The 16,739-nt window shown below is 45.1% G+C and overlaps 1 protein-coding gene across 1 annotated transcript in view; it reads left to right on the top strand.

Annotated features, from left to right (window-relative positions):
- Positions 1-12,958, top strand: part of KDSR (3-ketodihydrosphingosine reductase) — a 38,907-nt gene extending 25,949 nt beyond the window's left edge. The window contains exons 8-10 of the mRNA XM_046024085.1: positions 1,693-1,776; positions 4,682-4,783; positions 8,918-12,958. Coding sequence (XP_045880041.1) covers positions 1,693-1,776; positions 4,682-4,783; positions 8,918-9,037 — 306 coding nt within the window. The 3' untranslated portion in view covers positions 9,038-12,958. The remainder of the gene's footprint in view (positions 1-1,692; positions 1,777-4,681; positions 4,784-8,917) is intronic.
- The last annotated feature ends 3,781 nt before the right edge of the window (positions 12,959-16,739 follow it).

Below are 16,739 nucleotides of genomic sequence, written 5' to 3'. Positions count from 1 at the left end.
TGCTTTTCGCCACTGGACATTTACGTTATACGCAATGACAGTCCTGCTGAGCTGAATGCATACTTTGCACTTAGTTTAAAGGAGCCTTTTTAGCCTTGATGCGCCGTAGGCACCCTGCAAGCAGAGGAAGCGAGTGGAGAAGGGAATGGATCAGAACTTACTGCCTTTGAATGGGCGGGGATTGGTTTTCTTCTCCTTTATACTAACGCGTAGTAAGTGTGAGGCTCTGCGGCATAAATGCGCCAGAGACTGTCTATTTGCAAAAAAATGTCTATGATTTAGAAGTCTTTTTCCTTTTCATTTCTCTTTGGCTCTGCCTCTGGAGATTACAACTCTTTCAAAGAAGTAAATTTAAGCCAAATGCCCTGTGTTAGAATAAGCAGGGGTCTGCTAAGCAGATTTGCAACATTTGGTAACAGTCTTTTCGTTGGAAGCCAAAGCTGACAAAGAGTGGTGATTTCCCTGTGAAGATTGGATTTTGATGTTAAGTTGGGTTTTTTCCCTCTAGCAGTAGTGTTGAGCCGACTTCTTGGGATAAATCAAACCGTGTGTTGGCGTGTAGGCCCCTTAGGGGGCGCCATGGTACTTTTAAATCTACTGCGTGTGTGGCCTGGTTGTGCCAGACTGGTCTGGAAGAAGGGACAGGCCCTTTGAGAAGAGCCTTTCTTTGAATTCAGGTTCATCAAGAAATATTTGACTTTTATGAAGTGCTATGCTTTTCTAATTTAAGAAAATACGTCCTGTGCTTTTATTTTAATATTCTCAAGCCTACATGGTAAATAAAAGTTACAGTTTCCTGCCATTTAAGGCTTTAGTTTTCAAACGTCTAATTGAAACTCCCTTTTAAAGAATTTCTGAGCGCATGTTCATGTCACTGTAAAGAAGATTTTACAAAGAAAAAAAAAAAGAAAAGAAAGACCTTATCCACAAGGAACTTAGGAGGTAAGGTGCAAATACACATATAGCTGTAAGACCTATTAAGGCAGAAATATGCAGAGATGCGAGGAGGAAGAATTCAGGAAAGGCTTTTGAACTAGGTGGCTGCCTTTCACCACCTCGGATTTGGGGTTCTGATACAGCAGTCCGATAATGAACCCCCAGCCATGCCGGGGGGGCTCTCGATGTTTTCTGTCCCATCCTCCTTGTTACCTCCTCTGCAGGTCTTTTAAGACACAGCTGTGTTGTTGAACAGGGGCTGGGCTGGGGCTCTCTCTGCCCAGGACCTCAGCTCCGTCCACATGTCAGTCCTTTGCTGGCCTGGAATGTGGTTGTAGCGGCGATGCTGGTTATAAGGCAGACTTGCTTAGGGCGCGTTGTCCAGGCTCCGTGTAAACACTGGCGCTCAGGTGTCTGCCTGGGAGTTGAGGATGCCCCCAGCCTTGCACCAGTGATGTGGTCTCATGCCAGCTTTGCTGGTCGTCGCTGGAGCCGAGACCACACATTGTCCCACAGAGAGTGGCAAGGGCCTCCTTGTTTCACTCCAGCCGCCGAGGTGAATTTTATGCAGTGACCAGGTAGAAACTGATGTAGAATCCAGACGTACCTGATTCCTGATTTGAGTAGGATTCTGCTCAAAGGTAGAAGGCTGGAATTCTTTATGAAGTAGGGGAGAGAGGGTTGTAAGAATTATTTGTTCTTGAATTTATTGGGTGATAACGGGATTGATAAGCCTGTTCTTTTCCCCCCATTTAGCCTTTGGAGACTCGCCTGATTTCAGAGACCGTATCTGTTTGCAAACCAGAGCAAGTGGCCAAACAAATTGTTAAAGACGCCATAGTAAGTACAATTCTTGTTTTCTTTCTTAACGGTTGTAGCACTACATTTCTGAAAAGACTGTGTTTGTGCCAGGGCTTACTTCACCACATAAATTACTGTGTCTTTCTGGTCTGCTTCATCTGTGTGTCGGACGCTGGTCTTCCTTGAGATACTTTGTTGATTTCATGTTAATTCGGAGGCTCCTAGAAAGTAATTATACATCTTAACCTTAGGAACAGATTGATGAGTAAGAATGCCGGGGAACTACGGTTCTCTCAGAAGAACATGAGACTTCCCTGTGTGTGTAAATGGTGTGTCCTAGATCCTGTCGGGGGCCCACCACCTTCTTGTGGCTTTCCCACAGCCCTTGGCGTTAGAGATTGGTTTTAGGCACTTTATTAAATGCTGGACTTATTGATTAAGGATTTTTTTTCTTTGACCTTCCTTCTTCCCAGGACCATTTTCACAAATGTTCACTGAAAAGGCTGTGCGCCCAGGCCCACTGGGCCACCATCCTGTCCCCCACCCATGAGCATCCAGGCTATGAGTTTATCTGGAGTCAAAAGTGGTGTCTTTGGAAACCCATGCCTGCCATTTTGTGGACCCCACAAACGTGCCCCACAGCCTTCTGTTGACATCCTGTGAGCCTACCCCCCAGCACAACATGCACTAATGAGGGGTGTTGGTGAGCGTTAGGTCTACACCGCATGTAGGAAGTTTGAGGACCCTCAGAATGAGGTGTCAGTGAGCCGTGCAGGCGCCGTGAGGCCCGCGTGCTGCTTAGCCCCGGGCAGGGACTGAGCGGGATACAGGAGACACCGGCTCTGGGGAGATACACGCACTTGCTGGAAGCACCAGGCGCCGCTTGTTTTCAGAGGCCTAGAAAGACTGTCCTGGTGGGTGAGGGTTGTGTTTCCTGCTTCCCCCAGATCAGAGGAAACACACTCAGGGTTTTCAGTGATCCCAAGTAGCTGTTTGTATCTCGGTAGGATTCGTCTAGTCCAGTGGTTTTCAAACTTCATTTCTTGACCACTTTACACACGAAACTGGTGACAGGCCCGGAGATACTGTTCCATGGTTGCCATGTGAGAAGTTGAAACTGCATAATCTTTTTTTTTTTTTTTTTTAAGATTTTATACATTTATTTGAGGGAGAGAGAGAGAGCACAAGCAGGGGGAACGACAGGCAGAGGGAAGCAGGCTCCCCAGTGAGCAGGGAGCCCGATGCGGGACTTGATCCCAGGACCCCGGCATCATGACCCGAGCCAAAGGCAGATGCTCAACCAACTGAGCCACGTAGGTGCCCCCAAATGGCATAATCTAAAAAAAAAATTATTTTTTAATCCATTTAAAGTAGCCACAGTAAACCTATTACACTTTAATGGAATCTTTCTCCAATAGTAATTTTCCAAGACAAAACTTAAGTGAGAAGAGTGCCTTTGTATTACATTTCACCAGTCTCTTCAATGTTTGTGTTCATCGAAGACAGCGGGATTCTCATTGCTGTTTCCACACTCATTCGGCTGTGATCTGTTTTGGAGTGAAGGATATAAAGAAAATCTGCCCTTAGACAGATATGTAGTTAGGAAAGGGAGGGATATTTAATGGACTTTTCAGATAACTGTGGACATTCTTCTTTGATATTAAACCCGAACTGAATGAATAATAGTTTCTTAAAGGTTAATTACCGCATGGAATTGGAAACTACATTAATGAACTGTTTTGTTCTCTGTTACATTAAATTCCATTGGTCTTTGCACTCTGCATGTTTCGTACCCATTCATGATTTTGTAACATTGTGCATTAGTCATTTGGAAAATATGGGTTCACTGAGTTATCAGAAAAATTGTATCCATTCATATTACTGCTGGTCTGATCATGAAAGTCTACATATTACAAAGCTGACAATCTCACAGTGGCAGATAGGTTTTCACAAATCTTAATTTTTTCCTTGAAAGCTCAGATTTTTAACACTGACCATAAAAGCTGCCGATTCTCTTGAAGGGACAGGCTCATTTTATTCCTTTTCCACAAAATGTCTTCCAAATACCCAAGTCTGAATAATCGTAGGTTAAGTTTCATGACTTAAACAGTGGGAGGAGGGCCTTTCTGCAGGGCAGCTGTCCGCCTTGGCGACAGAGCCCAGCACAAGGCACTGGGTGTGTATTCTCTTTTTGTCACCCAGAGTATTAAGAAGACTTGCCCATTAGAGTTGAGATTTAATAAAATGATTAATTTTATTGCTCTATCAAGAGCACTTTAAAGCAAAACTGACCTTTTAAAATCTTCGAAAGATTTTTAAAAATTTCCCTTTACTTATTGCTGCAAGTGTGTGGGCCATGGAGGGATGCCGCTACTGTGGTTGGTGCTAATGAGCCAGCAGTTTGGCCCGTCAGTGCAAATGTCAGTGAAAAGGCAGTTAAGGTCTTAGTATTATTATGACAGTCGTTTTGTCCTCCTGGGTCCCCTGAAAGGGTCTCAGGACCCCCAGCGTTCTTGGATCCACATTTTGAGAATGCCCTGCGTAGCCATTCTGGCCCATCGGCTGAGGCCACATTTGTTTACGAGCTTTGACATAGCTTTGTTACCCTCTCATGCCACCTAAAGTGGACGCACTGCATTGTTTCTTCTTTTTTAATTTAATTTTTTTTTTTTTTTTTTTGAGAAAGAGAGAATGCAGGTGTGCTCTGATTTGAGCAGGTAGGGGAGAGGGAGAGAGAGAACCTTAAGCGAGTTCTTCTCCCAGCGTGTGTAGCCCCACGAAGGGCTCAGGCTCTCGACTCTGAGATCCTGACCTGAGCTCAGATCGGAAGCTGGACACTCGACTGCCTGAGCCACTCGGGCGCCCCGCACACTTCATAGTCTCTGATGTGCTGATTCCTTTCCTGGTTATTACTGTTGCCTCTTTTCTCCCCCTTCTGTTTCAGCAAGGGAATTTTAACAGTTCCATTGGCTCCGACGGGTACATGCTGTCGTCCCTGACCTGTGGAATGGCTCCGGTAACTTCCATTACTGAAGGGCTCCAGCAGGTGAGCTGTGCTTGTAACCAGGCAGACAGACAGACAGACACCCAGTGCCTCTCGTTAAAACCCAGTGAGAAAAGGCTAACAGAAGACTTGATAACTTTATCTGCGGGTGTGAAGTTGATTCTCTTGCTGTGGCAGTGGCGAGAAAGCAGGACATAGTGAGGGACAGCAGCCGAGGGGTTCAGAGAGGGGAGAAGTGTTCTGTGCTCTGGCCCCGTGCATGTAGAGGGGTTCGCCGTCTCTGCTCTCGGGGCTCTTGTGAGAACCGCAGGTCCAAGTGTTTGTGGTAGAGTGATGTAGGGTACCGGGCATCAGACAAGAACGTCCCTTCCAGAGGAGTCCGCTCACAGGCAACTATGCTCAGGGAGGTACAAGTCAAGGATTCCGCGCAGACCGTCCTCCCACCCACGCTCTGGCTCATCCAGCCACAGAGAAGTGAGCCGCTCGTTGATGCGCCCGGTGCCGGGTCCGCTGCTGCAGACTCGGGCGCAGCCTCTGCGGCCTCCAGGCTCCCGGTCTAGTGGCAGCGGCGGGCAGAGGTGATACGAACGCAGTGTGACAGGACAAGAGCTGTCCCAGAGGGCAGGCTCTGCACGGCCCCGATGCGGGATGGCGGAGCGCAGGCGGAGGGCTGGGAGGCTGCCTGGAAGGGGCCTGCCTGCTCTGTTGGGTAGTTTATGACCAAGTACTGAGCTTCGTGTGGTGGACCGTGTCCAGACTGACAACCCGAAGGACTGGGGTGTGGGCTTTCTTCACTCTTCTCTTCCGTGACTTTGTTGACGCTCTTAGAGGTAGACGCTGTGTCCCGTGTTAGCTCTCCGAGGGCGGCCCCTTACAGCCCGTGCCTGGCACATAGCGGGAGCCTCTGGTCAGCACGTTCTGTGTGGCCGTCTTGTCCCCTCTCCTGCTTCCACATGCGTGACGCCCGGCAGAAAACGTCAGCCCATAGCGGTTTCGTCCGCTGCAGTTCTGTAGGAATTTCTCTGAGGTGTTTCCCCTGGCCTGCGACCTCCCACCCCAGTTCCACATGCCTGCCATGAAGCTGTGTTCCCCCGCGTCCCGCCCCCACCTCCCCGTCCCCGAGTCTGTGATCGGGGTCCGTGTTCACGTTCACTCAAGAGCTTGACGAGGAAGCGGTGTCATCCTGGACCCCGTCCTGCCCCTCACGTGAGGCGGCAGGTCTGTCTCTCCTCTGACTCCCCTGCTCTCCCAGCCCCGCTGCTGCTCCCCCGCTTCAGGCCTGGGACACGGCGGTCAGCTCCCCGCCTGGGTCACGCTCTGAGTCAGAGGGGTCACCTGGGAGCGTATGGGCCCGTAACATGTTTTGTGTGGTTCATCTGGTATGTAAGTGTGCAGGTTGACGTAAAATGGTTTTAAAATTAGATTGTCCATGAGAAGTCAGATGTTCTGTGGAAAATCAGAAGGCCCAACAGCACACGGTCTGCACTCTCCCCTGGCAGTGATCACGGGGGCGGGGGGCAGCCACTCCAGTTATACGGGACATGGCCCCCCTCCCAGTGGCCTTACAGCACCCTGCCCCAGGCCCGGCTGCATCCGAGTGCCCTCAAGTTCCATGCCCATTTTCCCGAACTGTATAACCCACCCTGCAGGGCAACCCTGGGCGGCCCCCCAGGCCCGCTGATGTAAAGCTTCCACTCCATTACGTGGCATAGCCCTCTGACCTTCGACCTTGCTCCCCTTCCTGCCCCTCCTCCTCTTCCCATGACTTTGTGTCTCTGCCTCCATCCCCGGCCTTCCTCTGTCTGACCAACTTCTGGTCTTCCTTCAGGTCTCAGGTTAAGCGTTGCTTTTTCCAGAAAACTCCAAGACCGTTCAATTCCTTAGACTTAACTATTTTAGCGTTTTGGTGTGCTGTGTTCTCATTGCTTTTTCTTGATTTTTTTCCTTTCTTTTTTTCTTTTTTTTTTTAATAATAGACTTATTTTCCAGGGCAGTTTTATGTTGATAGGAAATTTGAGTTGAAATTACGGAGTTCCCATACACCCCCTCTTCCTGTGCCCACAGACCCCCCGTTACTAGCATCTTGCATTAGCGTGGCACATCGGCACAGGTGATGAGCCAGTAGGCAGACGTCATCATTAATGCAAGCCCGTGGTTTATGTTAGGGTTTATTCTTGGTGTCACGTGACCTTCCTACGGGTTTTGACAAGTGTACACTGCCATGTACGTCTGGTGCCGCATGTCCGCCGTCACCCTGTATAACGTGGAGTCATTCCCAGCGCACACATTCACCCGTGCTCCTCCTGGTCGTCCTTCCCTCCTCCTCCCGAACCCCTGGCAATCACTGATCTCTTCACTGTCCCTGTCGTTTTGCCTTTTTCCAGCCTCCCTTTGGTTCTTTCATTTTTCAAAGTTATCCTTACACACCCTTCAGAGAACCGGTGTTTGCAAGGCTCTGTGGGAACCACAGCGGGCCCCCCTTTGGACTTCTCGGACGTAGCCACGCTGTTCTGTGGGCTGGGCCCCCATGTGTCCGTCTAGAGTGTGCCCAGAGTGTGGACTTACATGGCTGCCTCCACAGATTTCTCAGCTTGGGGTCAGGCATGGGCTTCCACCAAGAACGAGGAGGAGTTAGCTCTTCCTCACACCCTGTCCCTTCTGCTTACAGCCGCCTCTCCTCGTGCCCACCCTCCCTTTCTACTTATATCGTGATTCTGGTTAGATCTGTATTTGAGATGATCGTTATTACAGCTATGCCAATGCTCTTCACAGCTGAACTCTGTGTTATGCATAATTAATTTTCCTTTCTTGTATAACCTTTTGTTTTCCCTGAAACTGTTATTGGCTTTTTTCTATGTATTAATAATGACAGTCTTCATTTCCTCTCAGAAATATCAGACATTCTGTCAGCTTTCCCTTCTGGAAGCAATCCTTCCTGGAGCCTTCTGAGCCACCCGTCAGGACAGACTGTCCCATGTCTGGGGCTCCCTCTACCTGTCATCTGCTTTGGGGGTCCCTTGCCTCCTGGGTCACATGACGTTCCCTTTCTTCACTGACCCCTTAATGTGGCTTTTTTAGTCTTCTAGTGCTTTTCTTAAAAAGGGCCCACGGGAGGCAACATTTGAGAACTAGTGTATTTGAAAATGCTTTTCTTCGTAGTTCTGTGTCTTGAAAAAAATTCCAGTCAGAGGTGTTGCCATGAGGACAGGAATCCTGATGGTTAATGGACATCCCCTGTCTCTGCCTAATGCAGTAATTGTCCTCCCCAGTTGGTCGTCTTCCTAATTATCAAAGAAGCTTGTGGAAGGCAGGCCCTGTGTCTTTCTCGCTATGGTGCTAGCACTTAGAATAGAGTCTGACTTTTCTGTTCAGAACATAAGTCTTTTTTTTTTTTTTTTAAGATTTTATTTATTTGACAGACAGAGATCACAAGTAGGCAGAGAGGCAGAGTGGGGGCGGGGGGGGGGGTGGGAAGCAGGCTCTTCTCCCTGCTGAGCAGAGAGCCCGATACAGGGCTCAATCCCAGGACCCTGGGATCATGACCTGAGCCAAAGGCATAGGCTTTAACCCACTGAGCCACCCAAGCGTCCCCAGAACATAAGTCTTATACCAGAAAGCCTTGATGACAGTTTGGGTACTGGGGATGCTGGAGTGGATATTCTCTAGCTATTAGAATCCAGGGACTGCTAAGAATACCTAATTTGCTCTTTGTATAATTTGAATTTATGAATTGGGCAAACATTCGGCTGTTACAACTCTGACAGGCACATGCCATCCAGGGGCGCAAAGTGGACAGCTTCTGCCCTCCGTGCTCTCCTGATGCTTAAAGAGTTATTTTATTTTATTTTAAAGATTTTACTTATTTGAGAGAGAAAGAAGAGAGAGAGCAGGGAGGAGGGACTGTGGGAGAGAGAAGCAGATTCCCGGCTGAGCAGGGAGTCCGACTCGGGGGACATGGGACTTGATCCCAGGACCCTGAGATATGACCTGAGCCCAAGGCAGACATGTAACCAATGGAGCCACCCAGGCGCCCTGGTTTGGGAGTTTTCATCATCTTTGGAGCAGATTAGAAGATGTGTCTTCGAAACTCTTTATGGGAGAGGACCTTGAAACCCGCTGAGGTGAGGTGTGGCCCTGTGCTGTGGGACGAGCTCGGGGTCTCTCTGTGTCTCGCAGGTGGTCACCATGGGCCTCTTCCGCACCATCGCGCTGTTTTACCTCGGAAGCTTCGACAGCATAGTGCGTCGCTGCATGATGCAGAGAGCAAAATCGGAAATTGCAGACAAAACTGCCTAATCCGTACCCCTGGGGAAAAGACTGTTTCTCAATAACTGAACGGCTTGCTGCTAAAAGGGACCCAGTTTTTGGCCTACAGACACGTATGTATCGCTTTCGAATATGTGAGATCGGACCAGCTCTTCAGAAACCTGGCTGCAGGCGAGGGGAGAGGCGTGCGGCTTGGGTGATGTTATTAACACTATGCAAATACGGAGCAGGAGACCCTGGTTCTGGGGGCGGGGAGGTGGCGACCCTGTGGGAATGAACAGCATGGGAGCAGGGTGAAGACCGTGATTCCAGAATGATCATTTACATGTGTCGATTTATTCTTTTTTTCCCACTCTGTTGAGATTAAGTCCAGAAATGTACTTTATGATACATAAAATGCAGCCTTGGGGACTTTTTTTAACCTTCCATGATAGGCAGTTTATGGGTTTCTGGGGCTTTTTTTTTTTTTTTCCTTTGGTCTTTTTAACATGGTGTATTTTATTCAAGAGGAGTTTTACACATTGCGAGCAAATCTGAGTGTGTGATGATGTCCCTGACTCACTGTCTTCTGGTGGCCACTCGTGGCTTCTCTCTCTCTTTGATCCCATAAAAATACAGGGGGATGAGAGAGAGCAATGCAGGGGAAGGGCAGGAGAGAGCGATTTTCCAGTAGGAAAAATAGTGATTTCTTGTCTTCTTTAGACTCGAATGCGTAGAGCACTTTTTGTTTTTCATTCACGGGGAAAGGCAGCCTCCTAAAATGTTTTCTGAAGAGAAATAAAATCTTAGAAGCTTAAAAGTTTACAATTTCTTCAACAGCCATGATGACGCAGAGCTCACCCATCCCGTTAGAGTGTCTTGTCATTCTTCCCGTTTCTCCCTATGTTTTCCTGATACTGCTATAATATTTTTATATATAAAAAAAAGACTAGTTAAAATTTTTTGACTTGACTTTTTAAATTAACTCATGAATTAATTAAAACAGGTGAAAAAAATTAAAAAGCGTGACATTCTTCTGGTAGCATATATGTAGCTTTTACGAAAGGCGATGATCGTATATTTACATTTTCCTCATTAAGAGAAAAGTTAGGACAAGGCCGATTTTGAGATACTCATTTTTGAAAGAAAATGATCACCCATTCTTTCTGTGACTCCCATTTAATCGGAGAACCTTCTCTCCACACCACATTAAGGAAGCCCAGTCATCACTCCCACAATGTAAGCCCTGGAATCCTCTCGGCCCCCTGAATGTTGTTTTCACATCACAGGCTCTGTTGCTCAGTTAGTGGATTTTCACAATAAGTGCCTCTCATGGGTTTTGGCCAACGTTCCCTGCTTCATCCTGTCACTGTATGTGCTTCCTACTTAGGGACAGTCCCCTTCATCGTAATGCTACGCTCCCTCCTTCTTGCACACACAGTATGCATTTACTGCGCATACAAAAGATTAAAGGCCTAAAAATTACAGCAGAACTTTTTTTTTTTTTTTTTAAAGACTTTATTTATTTGACAGAGATCACAAGTAGGCAGAGAAGCAGGCTCCCCGCTGAGTGGAGAGCCTGATGCGGGGCTCGATCCCAGGACTCTGAGATCATGACCTGAGCCGAAGGCAGAGGCTTTAACCCACTGAGCCACCCAGGCGCCCCTACAGCAGACCTTTTTTTGCTCTTGAGTTTTTGAACCTCTTGACTTTAAGATGACTTAACTTTTTAAAAGTAAGATATGGCTTTAATGGCTTTAATCCTTGGCATCCTTTTAATGAGGATCTGAGAATGGCATATTTTAACACTGACAAAGATCGAAGAAATTATTTAATATAGAAGTTGCTTGGAATGACTTCATTGCAGTTTGTGGGGGTGGGTGGATGCCATAAGAGTTTCATGAATCTCTCTGTCTTCTGTAGCCATCGTTTGCAAACTACATTAGGTCATATCTCGCAGCCTCAAGATAGAGTAATGGCTCTGTTTCCCTAATTCGCAGAAAACAGTTACACATTAACGTCTGGCTATTTCTCACTTTTATATTTTCTGGTGAATGTTCCTTGCTGGCACCTCCGTGTGCTGGTCCAGATGGAAATCTTGCCCGAGATGGTGTCTTGTTCAGCACGGTTATCGGACCACAGTTACTTCCGTAGACGTTTTCAAGGTTTCCTCGTAGCCTGTACCGTCACGTCCAGGTCATCTGCTCCCTGAACAAATTTAAGAGCCACCATTCTGCGGTGGGGATCCTTTCCTCAAGCCTGTTGTAGCTCGGGCATGAGAGTAGATTTTGTGGAGATCATATCGTCAAGGAATGGGCTTCTTTGTCAGACAAGTTAAAGGGCCAAAGCCCCGTATCCAAAAAGCTTTGAAAACGAAGTTGTTGGGGTTCCCCCCCCTTTTCCTAAATTTGGTGCCATTATTCATTTGATAGCAAAACCTGACTTGAACTGATGTGTTCGAGTTTGGATTTATCCATTTTATGGACTCTTCATTAATTTTTCCCAAAGAAGCAACAACGAGTTTGATTCTGGGTATTGCCCTAGATTCTATGGACACGTTTCATGATACCCAGCATATGCCCCACATCTCCTTTTTCCAAATCTGAAAAATTAAGAATTCTGGAATGAGTCTGGCCCGAACAGTTTGGATAAAGGATTATAGACATTTAGCAGTGTCACACAAAGATCTGACTTCATCCAAAACATGAAAATACTACAAAGGCAAATTCTATTTTTTATCTTTTTTGGCTCAGTTTTTGTACATTTTTTATACTGACTTGTCTTTTTTTTTTTGCTTGCTCAGGGGAATTAAAAACAACAACAACAACAACACACACACACACACACAAAACCCCCTGAGTCAGATTGTTCAGGAAACTGTTGCCATTTCTGTTTTCTTTTTCTTTTTTTTAAAAGGGTCGTTGATTCAACACTTCGTACTGTACCCAGAAGTGTGTATGTCTTACCTTTGGCAGAAGGAGTTTGATTACAATTCTGTTGAAATGTTGGCTTTCTGTTTGTGACCAACTACTGTTTATTGTGTGTGTTGGTTCTGAAGTGGTTGCCTCTGCTGGGCTTGGTTTTACTGTTTTATTATAGTGTATTTGTGAGTATATTTATTTAAGAAAAATGTTAAATGTCGTTCATCCATAGAAATTCCAAAATATGTTCAAGGACCCTCTATAATTGAAAAAGATATAAGATATAACCCCCATTTCTTTTTACAAAAACGAAGTCCAGGAAATTGTTCTTTTCTGTTATTTTTTAAAATTTAATTTTCACAGCTGAAAAGAGAAAAAATGAAAAAATACTGTCAATAATGGCCTCTTTGCATTAATACTTACATGTGTTCAGTTAGAAATCTGCTGGTTAAACCATGTATCTATCACTGATTCTTAGAAGTGAACTTTGGGAGTGCATTTCTAATATTTGGATGATAAAAGCATTTTGGAAATAGTAGCTTCAATTCGAAGAATTGTATGTTTTTGTCTTTCTGGAAGAAGGCAATACCATGATAATTTTTTTTTATTGAGTTTTATCATCAACAGATTTAATTTTATTACCTCATGTTCTAATTTAAACATGTCTCACTCACATGAGGACACTTTTAAATATTCATAGTTTTTGACATACGATGCTTTGTATCTTCCTCATGTCCTTAGTTCTTAGTAACTCAGCTTTAAAAAGTACACTAACCATAACCTTCCATACTCTGGACTAAATCTTGTTTAGTTCAGTGCAGTGACGGCAGATTTGATATTTTGAAGAGGAGATAATAGCTATTATATTTTACACTTGCTTGAGGGGACAACTCTAAAGACATTTTTAAACTGTAAGAATGCACTTGGCTATTTTGATATATATTAGAACTTGTGTTTGCTACTTTAGACGCTTTTGTGGCAAAATTGTAACCTAATTTTCATATCTTGTATTTCTGAATCACAACAAAAAATAAATGGGGAACAAGCTTTACAGATTTGAAAATGTATTTTTTTTTTAGAAATTCGTGTTTAAGAGTCATTTAAGCAAAACACAAATCTCTTTCATAATATTATCCTAACCTTGCCTCCTAAACATTCATAGGGCTTGATTTTGATCATTTTTTAGGAACTAATATTTTCAGAGTAAGTTACTTGGCATTCAGAGCGCCTATTTCAAATATGTTCTGTGTTTGCATGACTCAGATATGGGAAACATGAGTAAAAGGTGGTAGGAAAGAAAAGTGGTAGTAAAATTTCTTAATGTAATACATTTCATATAAAAACAAATAGATTTCCCACACTTTAAACCTGCATGTACTAACAATGCAATATTTCTTAGGTTCTGAAGAACACAGAAGACTGATATATAAGATAACACACCTTAATAGTCCTGTTTTAAATGGGAAAATTTGGTTTCCATCGTGGAGAGATTCCTTGGACATCTTGGTTTGCAAACTTGAGCTTTCTGTAAATTTGAGCATTGTATATACTATAAGCATCATATGATATCCCTACTATAATTTTTGTATTTGGATGTTTAAAAAGGAAAAAAATATATATTGTGTTCCAATATATATTTTTATCCTGATTTTATGCCCTCGATGTCCCCTCATTCGACATCTATTTACTGAGCTCGGCATCCCGGCCCCTGGGGCTACTGCTCTGCGTAAATAGTTTGTCCCTCCCAGGTGATTACATTTCTTCTTTCTGCCCGCCCCACTCCTTCATCTCTCTCAAGGCCCTTACAAGTCTTCCTGGACTTCCTTTCTTCAGCTTGGAACCTCTGAATTTTATGCCACAAATGTTTGAATGTTGGACAGTGTTCTAAGCTGGGAAAGCACAAAGGAAAATACAGTCCCTGTCCTCAAAGAAACCTAGCCCATGGCGGTCACTGTCGTGAGCGCATCACATTGAATTCATCTCAGTCATATGCTGCCCCTCAAGCGGCGCTCTTCCTGTCCACCTTATGCGGAGGCACAGGCACAGAGAGGTTAAGTAACTACTCCACGGTAGCGACCACTAAGCTCTGGAGCCCATATTCAGACCCCTGTTTTCTGCCTGTACTCTGTCCTAACCCTCTTCTGGTGGCACAAGGGGGCTCTGAGGACTGCGCAGGGAAGTCAGGCATGGTCGCACGGCGGGGCGGTGGGGGGGGTCTATTCGAAGATGGAACTTGAGGAATGAGTATGAATTTGCTCTGAGAAGGTTGGGTGCATTTCAGGTAGAAGAGCAGACGTGCAAAGGCAAAAGGCATGAGAGATCTTGGTGTATTTCCAGAAAGCACAGAGTTAATATGGCTGCAGGAAGGGAACGCATAAGGAAAGGGGGACACCCCGGGGGGTAGATTTGCACCAGATCAAGCCATGTAGAGGAGTTGCAGTGTTAGCCTCCGAAGAACTTTGGGCAGAAATATAAAATGGCCAGATTTGAGTTTTAAAAAGATCATGGTTCCCCTTGAAATTCAGGGGTTGCTGAGCCCTGAGCCTTGGAGTAAACCATTGTCGTTCGTTTGGAAGATCCCATATTAGACACATATTATTATGGGTTGAGTTGTGCACCCTCAAAAGATGTCATCAGTATCTTAACCCCCAGCGCCCATAAATGTGATCTTACTTGGAAATAGGGTCTTTACAAATATAACTGAGTTAAGATGAGGTTATTCGGTTCCTAATCCAGTATGGTTGGCAACCTTATAAGAAGAGAGCCCAGAGAGACAGGAGAAGGCCAAGTAACAACAGAGGCAGATCCGAGTCAGGCAGGCACATGCCCAGGCCCCCCAAGGACTTCCAGACACCACCAGAAGCTAGGAAGGGTGAGGAAAGATCTCTCCCTAGAGCCTTCAGAGGGAGCCTGGCCCAGCTGACACCTTGATTTTAGACTTCACACCTCCCAAACTGTGGGGAAATAAATTTGTTTCAAGCCACCTAGCTTGTGGTACTTTGTTATGGCAGCCCTAGGAGATAAAAACAGTCACCTCGATTTCTCTAAACCTCAGTAAGTAATAACCGGGAGACACTGCTCTGTGCCAAATCACGTATGAAAATAAAAGTCATTGCACAGGAGAATGTCAATTCCTTGCCTATTTCCCCTTCATACAATGGTGTTATCCCATTGTTTGGGTCTGTGACTGCAGTTTTGATCCAATGAGGGCAGTAGCCACTTGAAAAATTTAACTCCCCACGCTTACTTCATTTCACTTTAAATGCCAAGTCATGGATTTGAAGGGAAAAGAATTGCCAGGAGTATATTTCCTGCCCTTGCCTTTGTGAACCAGAAGGAAACAGGACTTGTCTGCTATCAAACTCACACAACAGAATGATTCACCTGCAGTTTTTGCCTAGCTACAAAGGTTGTTGCTTAATTATTCCAAACATTTTTTGGGCCCACCATACATGAGTTAAGTAGGTTTGTCAGTTAAACCAAGGCCTGTTGGTTTAGATTTGGTGAAAGTGTTTCCTTGTGATGACAAGGATGGTTTGAGAGCACATAGTGGACAAATCGTTTGCAATGAGTCCTATAGCAGAAGACAGGCTCTGGAGCATTAATGCACTGCGAACAGTGTTACAGTTAGTACCGAATGCTGATTGGGAATTAGTATTATAATATTATCCTATAATAATGACCAACAACAGATGCAACCCATCTGAACGCACATGACACTATTTAGTGTCAAGAGTTCATAATATCTAAGCTATGTCAATTATATCGCAATAAAGCTGGAAATGATAATTTAGAAGACATTTGAAACTGGAAATTAGTGTTTTGCATTGCTTGTCTGGGAGATGTTTTTTAAGCAGTTCCTTTTTATGCAGTTATGTGAACTCTTTGTTCTTACCCTCTCTGGTCAGTTCATTTCCTTTATGGATTTATTTCCACTTTAGTTTGTCTAAATGGCTTGGGATCGTGTTTTTTATATATATATATATATATTTTAAAGATTTTATTTATTTGACAGACGGAGATCACAAGTAGGCAGAGAGGCAGGCAGAGAGAGAGGAGGAAGCAGGCTCCCCGCAGAGCAGAGAGCCCGATGTGGGGCTCGATCCCAGAACCCTGGGATCACGACCTGAGCCGAAGGCAGAGGCTCCAACCCACTGAGCCACCCAGGCGCCCCAGTGTTTTATATTTTTAATTTACCTTATCTATTAGTTGCCAGTCCCCTCTCAGTTAATGAATGGGGTTTTTGTATCCCCATTTTAAATAAAAAGTTTAATAGTAAGACTTACTACATGCCTATATATAAAACATGTATGCCCAGATTAGAATAATGTCCTTTTTGAATTTCATAACCCTTGGAAGTGTTTCTATTCGTGATGGACGAAGAGAACTTTCTGAATGATACTGTTAAACATCGACCAGTAGGTGGCGAAAATTGGCAATAAAAAGCTTTTTGTTTGGCAGACAGGAGAATAAAGGAAAACACAGGCCTTTCAGGCTCTTGATACAATCTCCCTTCCTTGCATTTTGTTCTTTTTTCCCCCTGGTGCTACCCTACTCCTACAATCCAGCCAGGCAAAGCTGCCAGCGGGGTAGTCCATTGGCTCTGAAAGGTGGAAGGCGTCTTGCGAAGTGAAAAGCCTATAGTGCATCCAGGTGGGAGGTCTCTTGCACGGATCTGGGATTCAAACCCAGGACTCCTGGCTCTCGTCAGGGCTCCCTCCAAATACCCAGAGACAGTTACTCCACACACTTCCTACAATACCTGCCATCACACTTGAGGGTGTAAGCTAATAACCCAATCTGAATGGAGGAATGGTTTCACTCTTTCGATA

This window comes from Meles meles, chromosome 12 (assembly GCF_922984935.1).
Source record: "Meles meles chromosome 12, mMelMel3.1 paternal haplotype, whole genome shotgun sequence".
Classification (NCBI taxonomy): domain Eukaryota; kingdom Metazoa; phylum Chordata; class Mammalia; order Carnivora; family Mustelidae; genus Meles; species Meles meles.
This window is presented reverse-complemented; position numbering and strand designations above follow the sequence as displayed.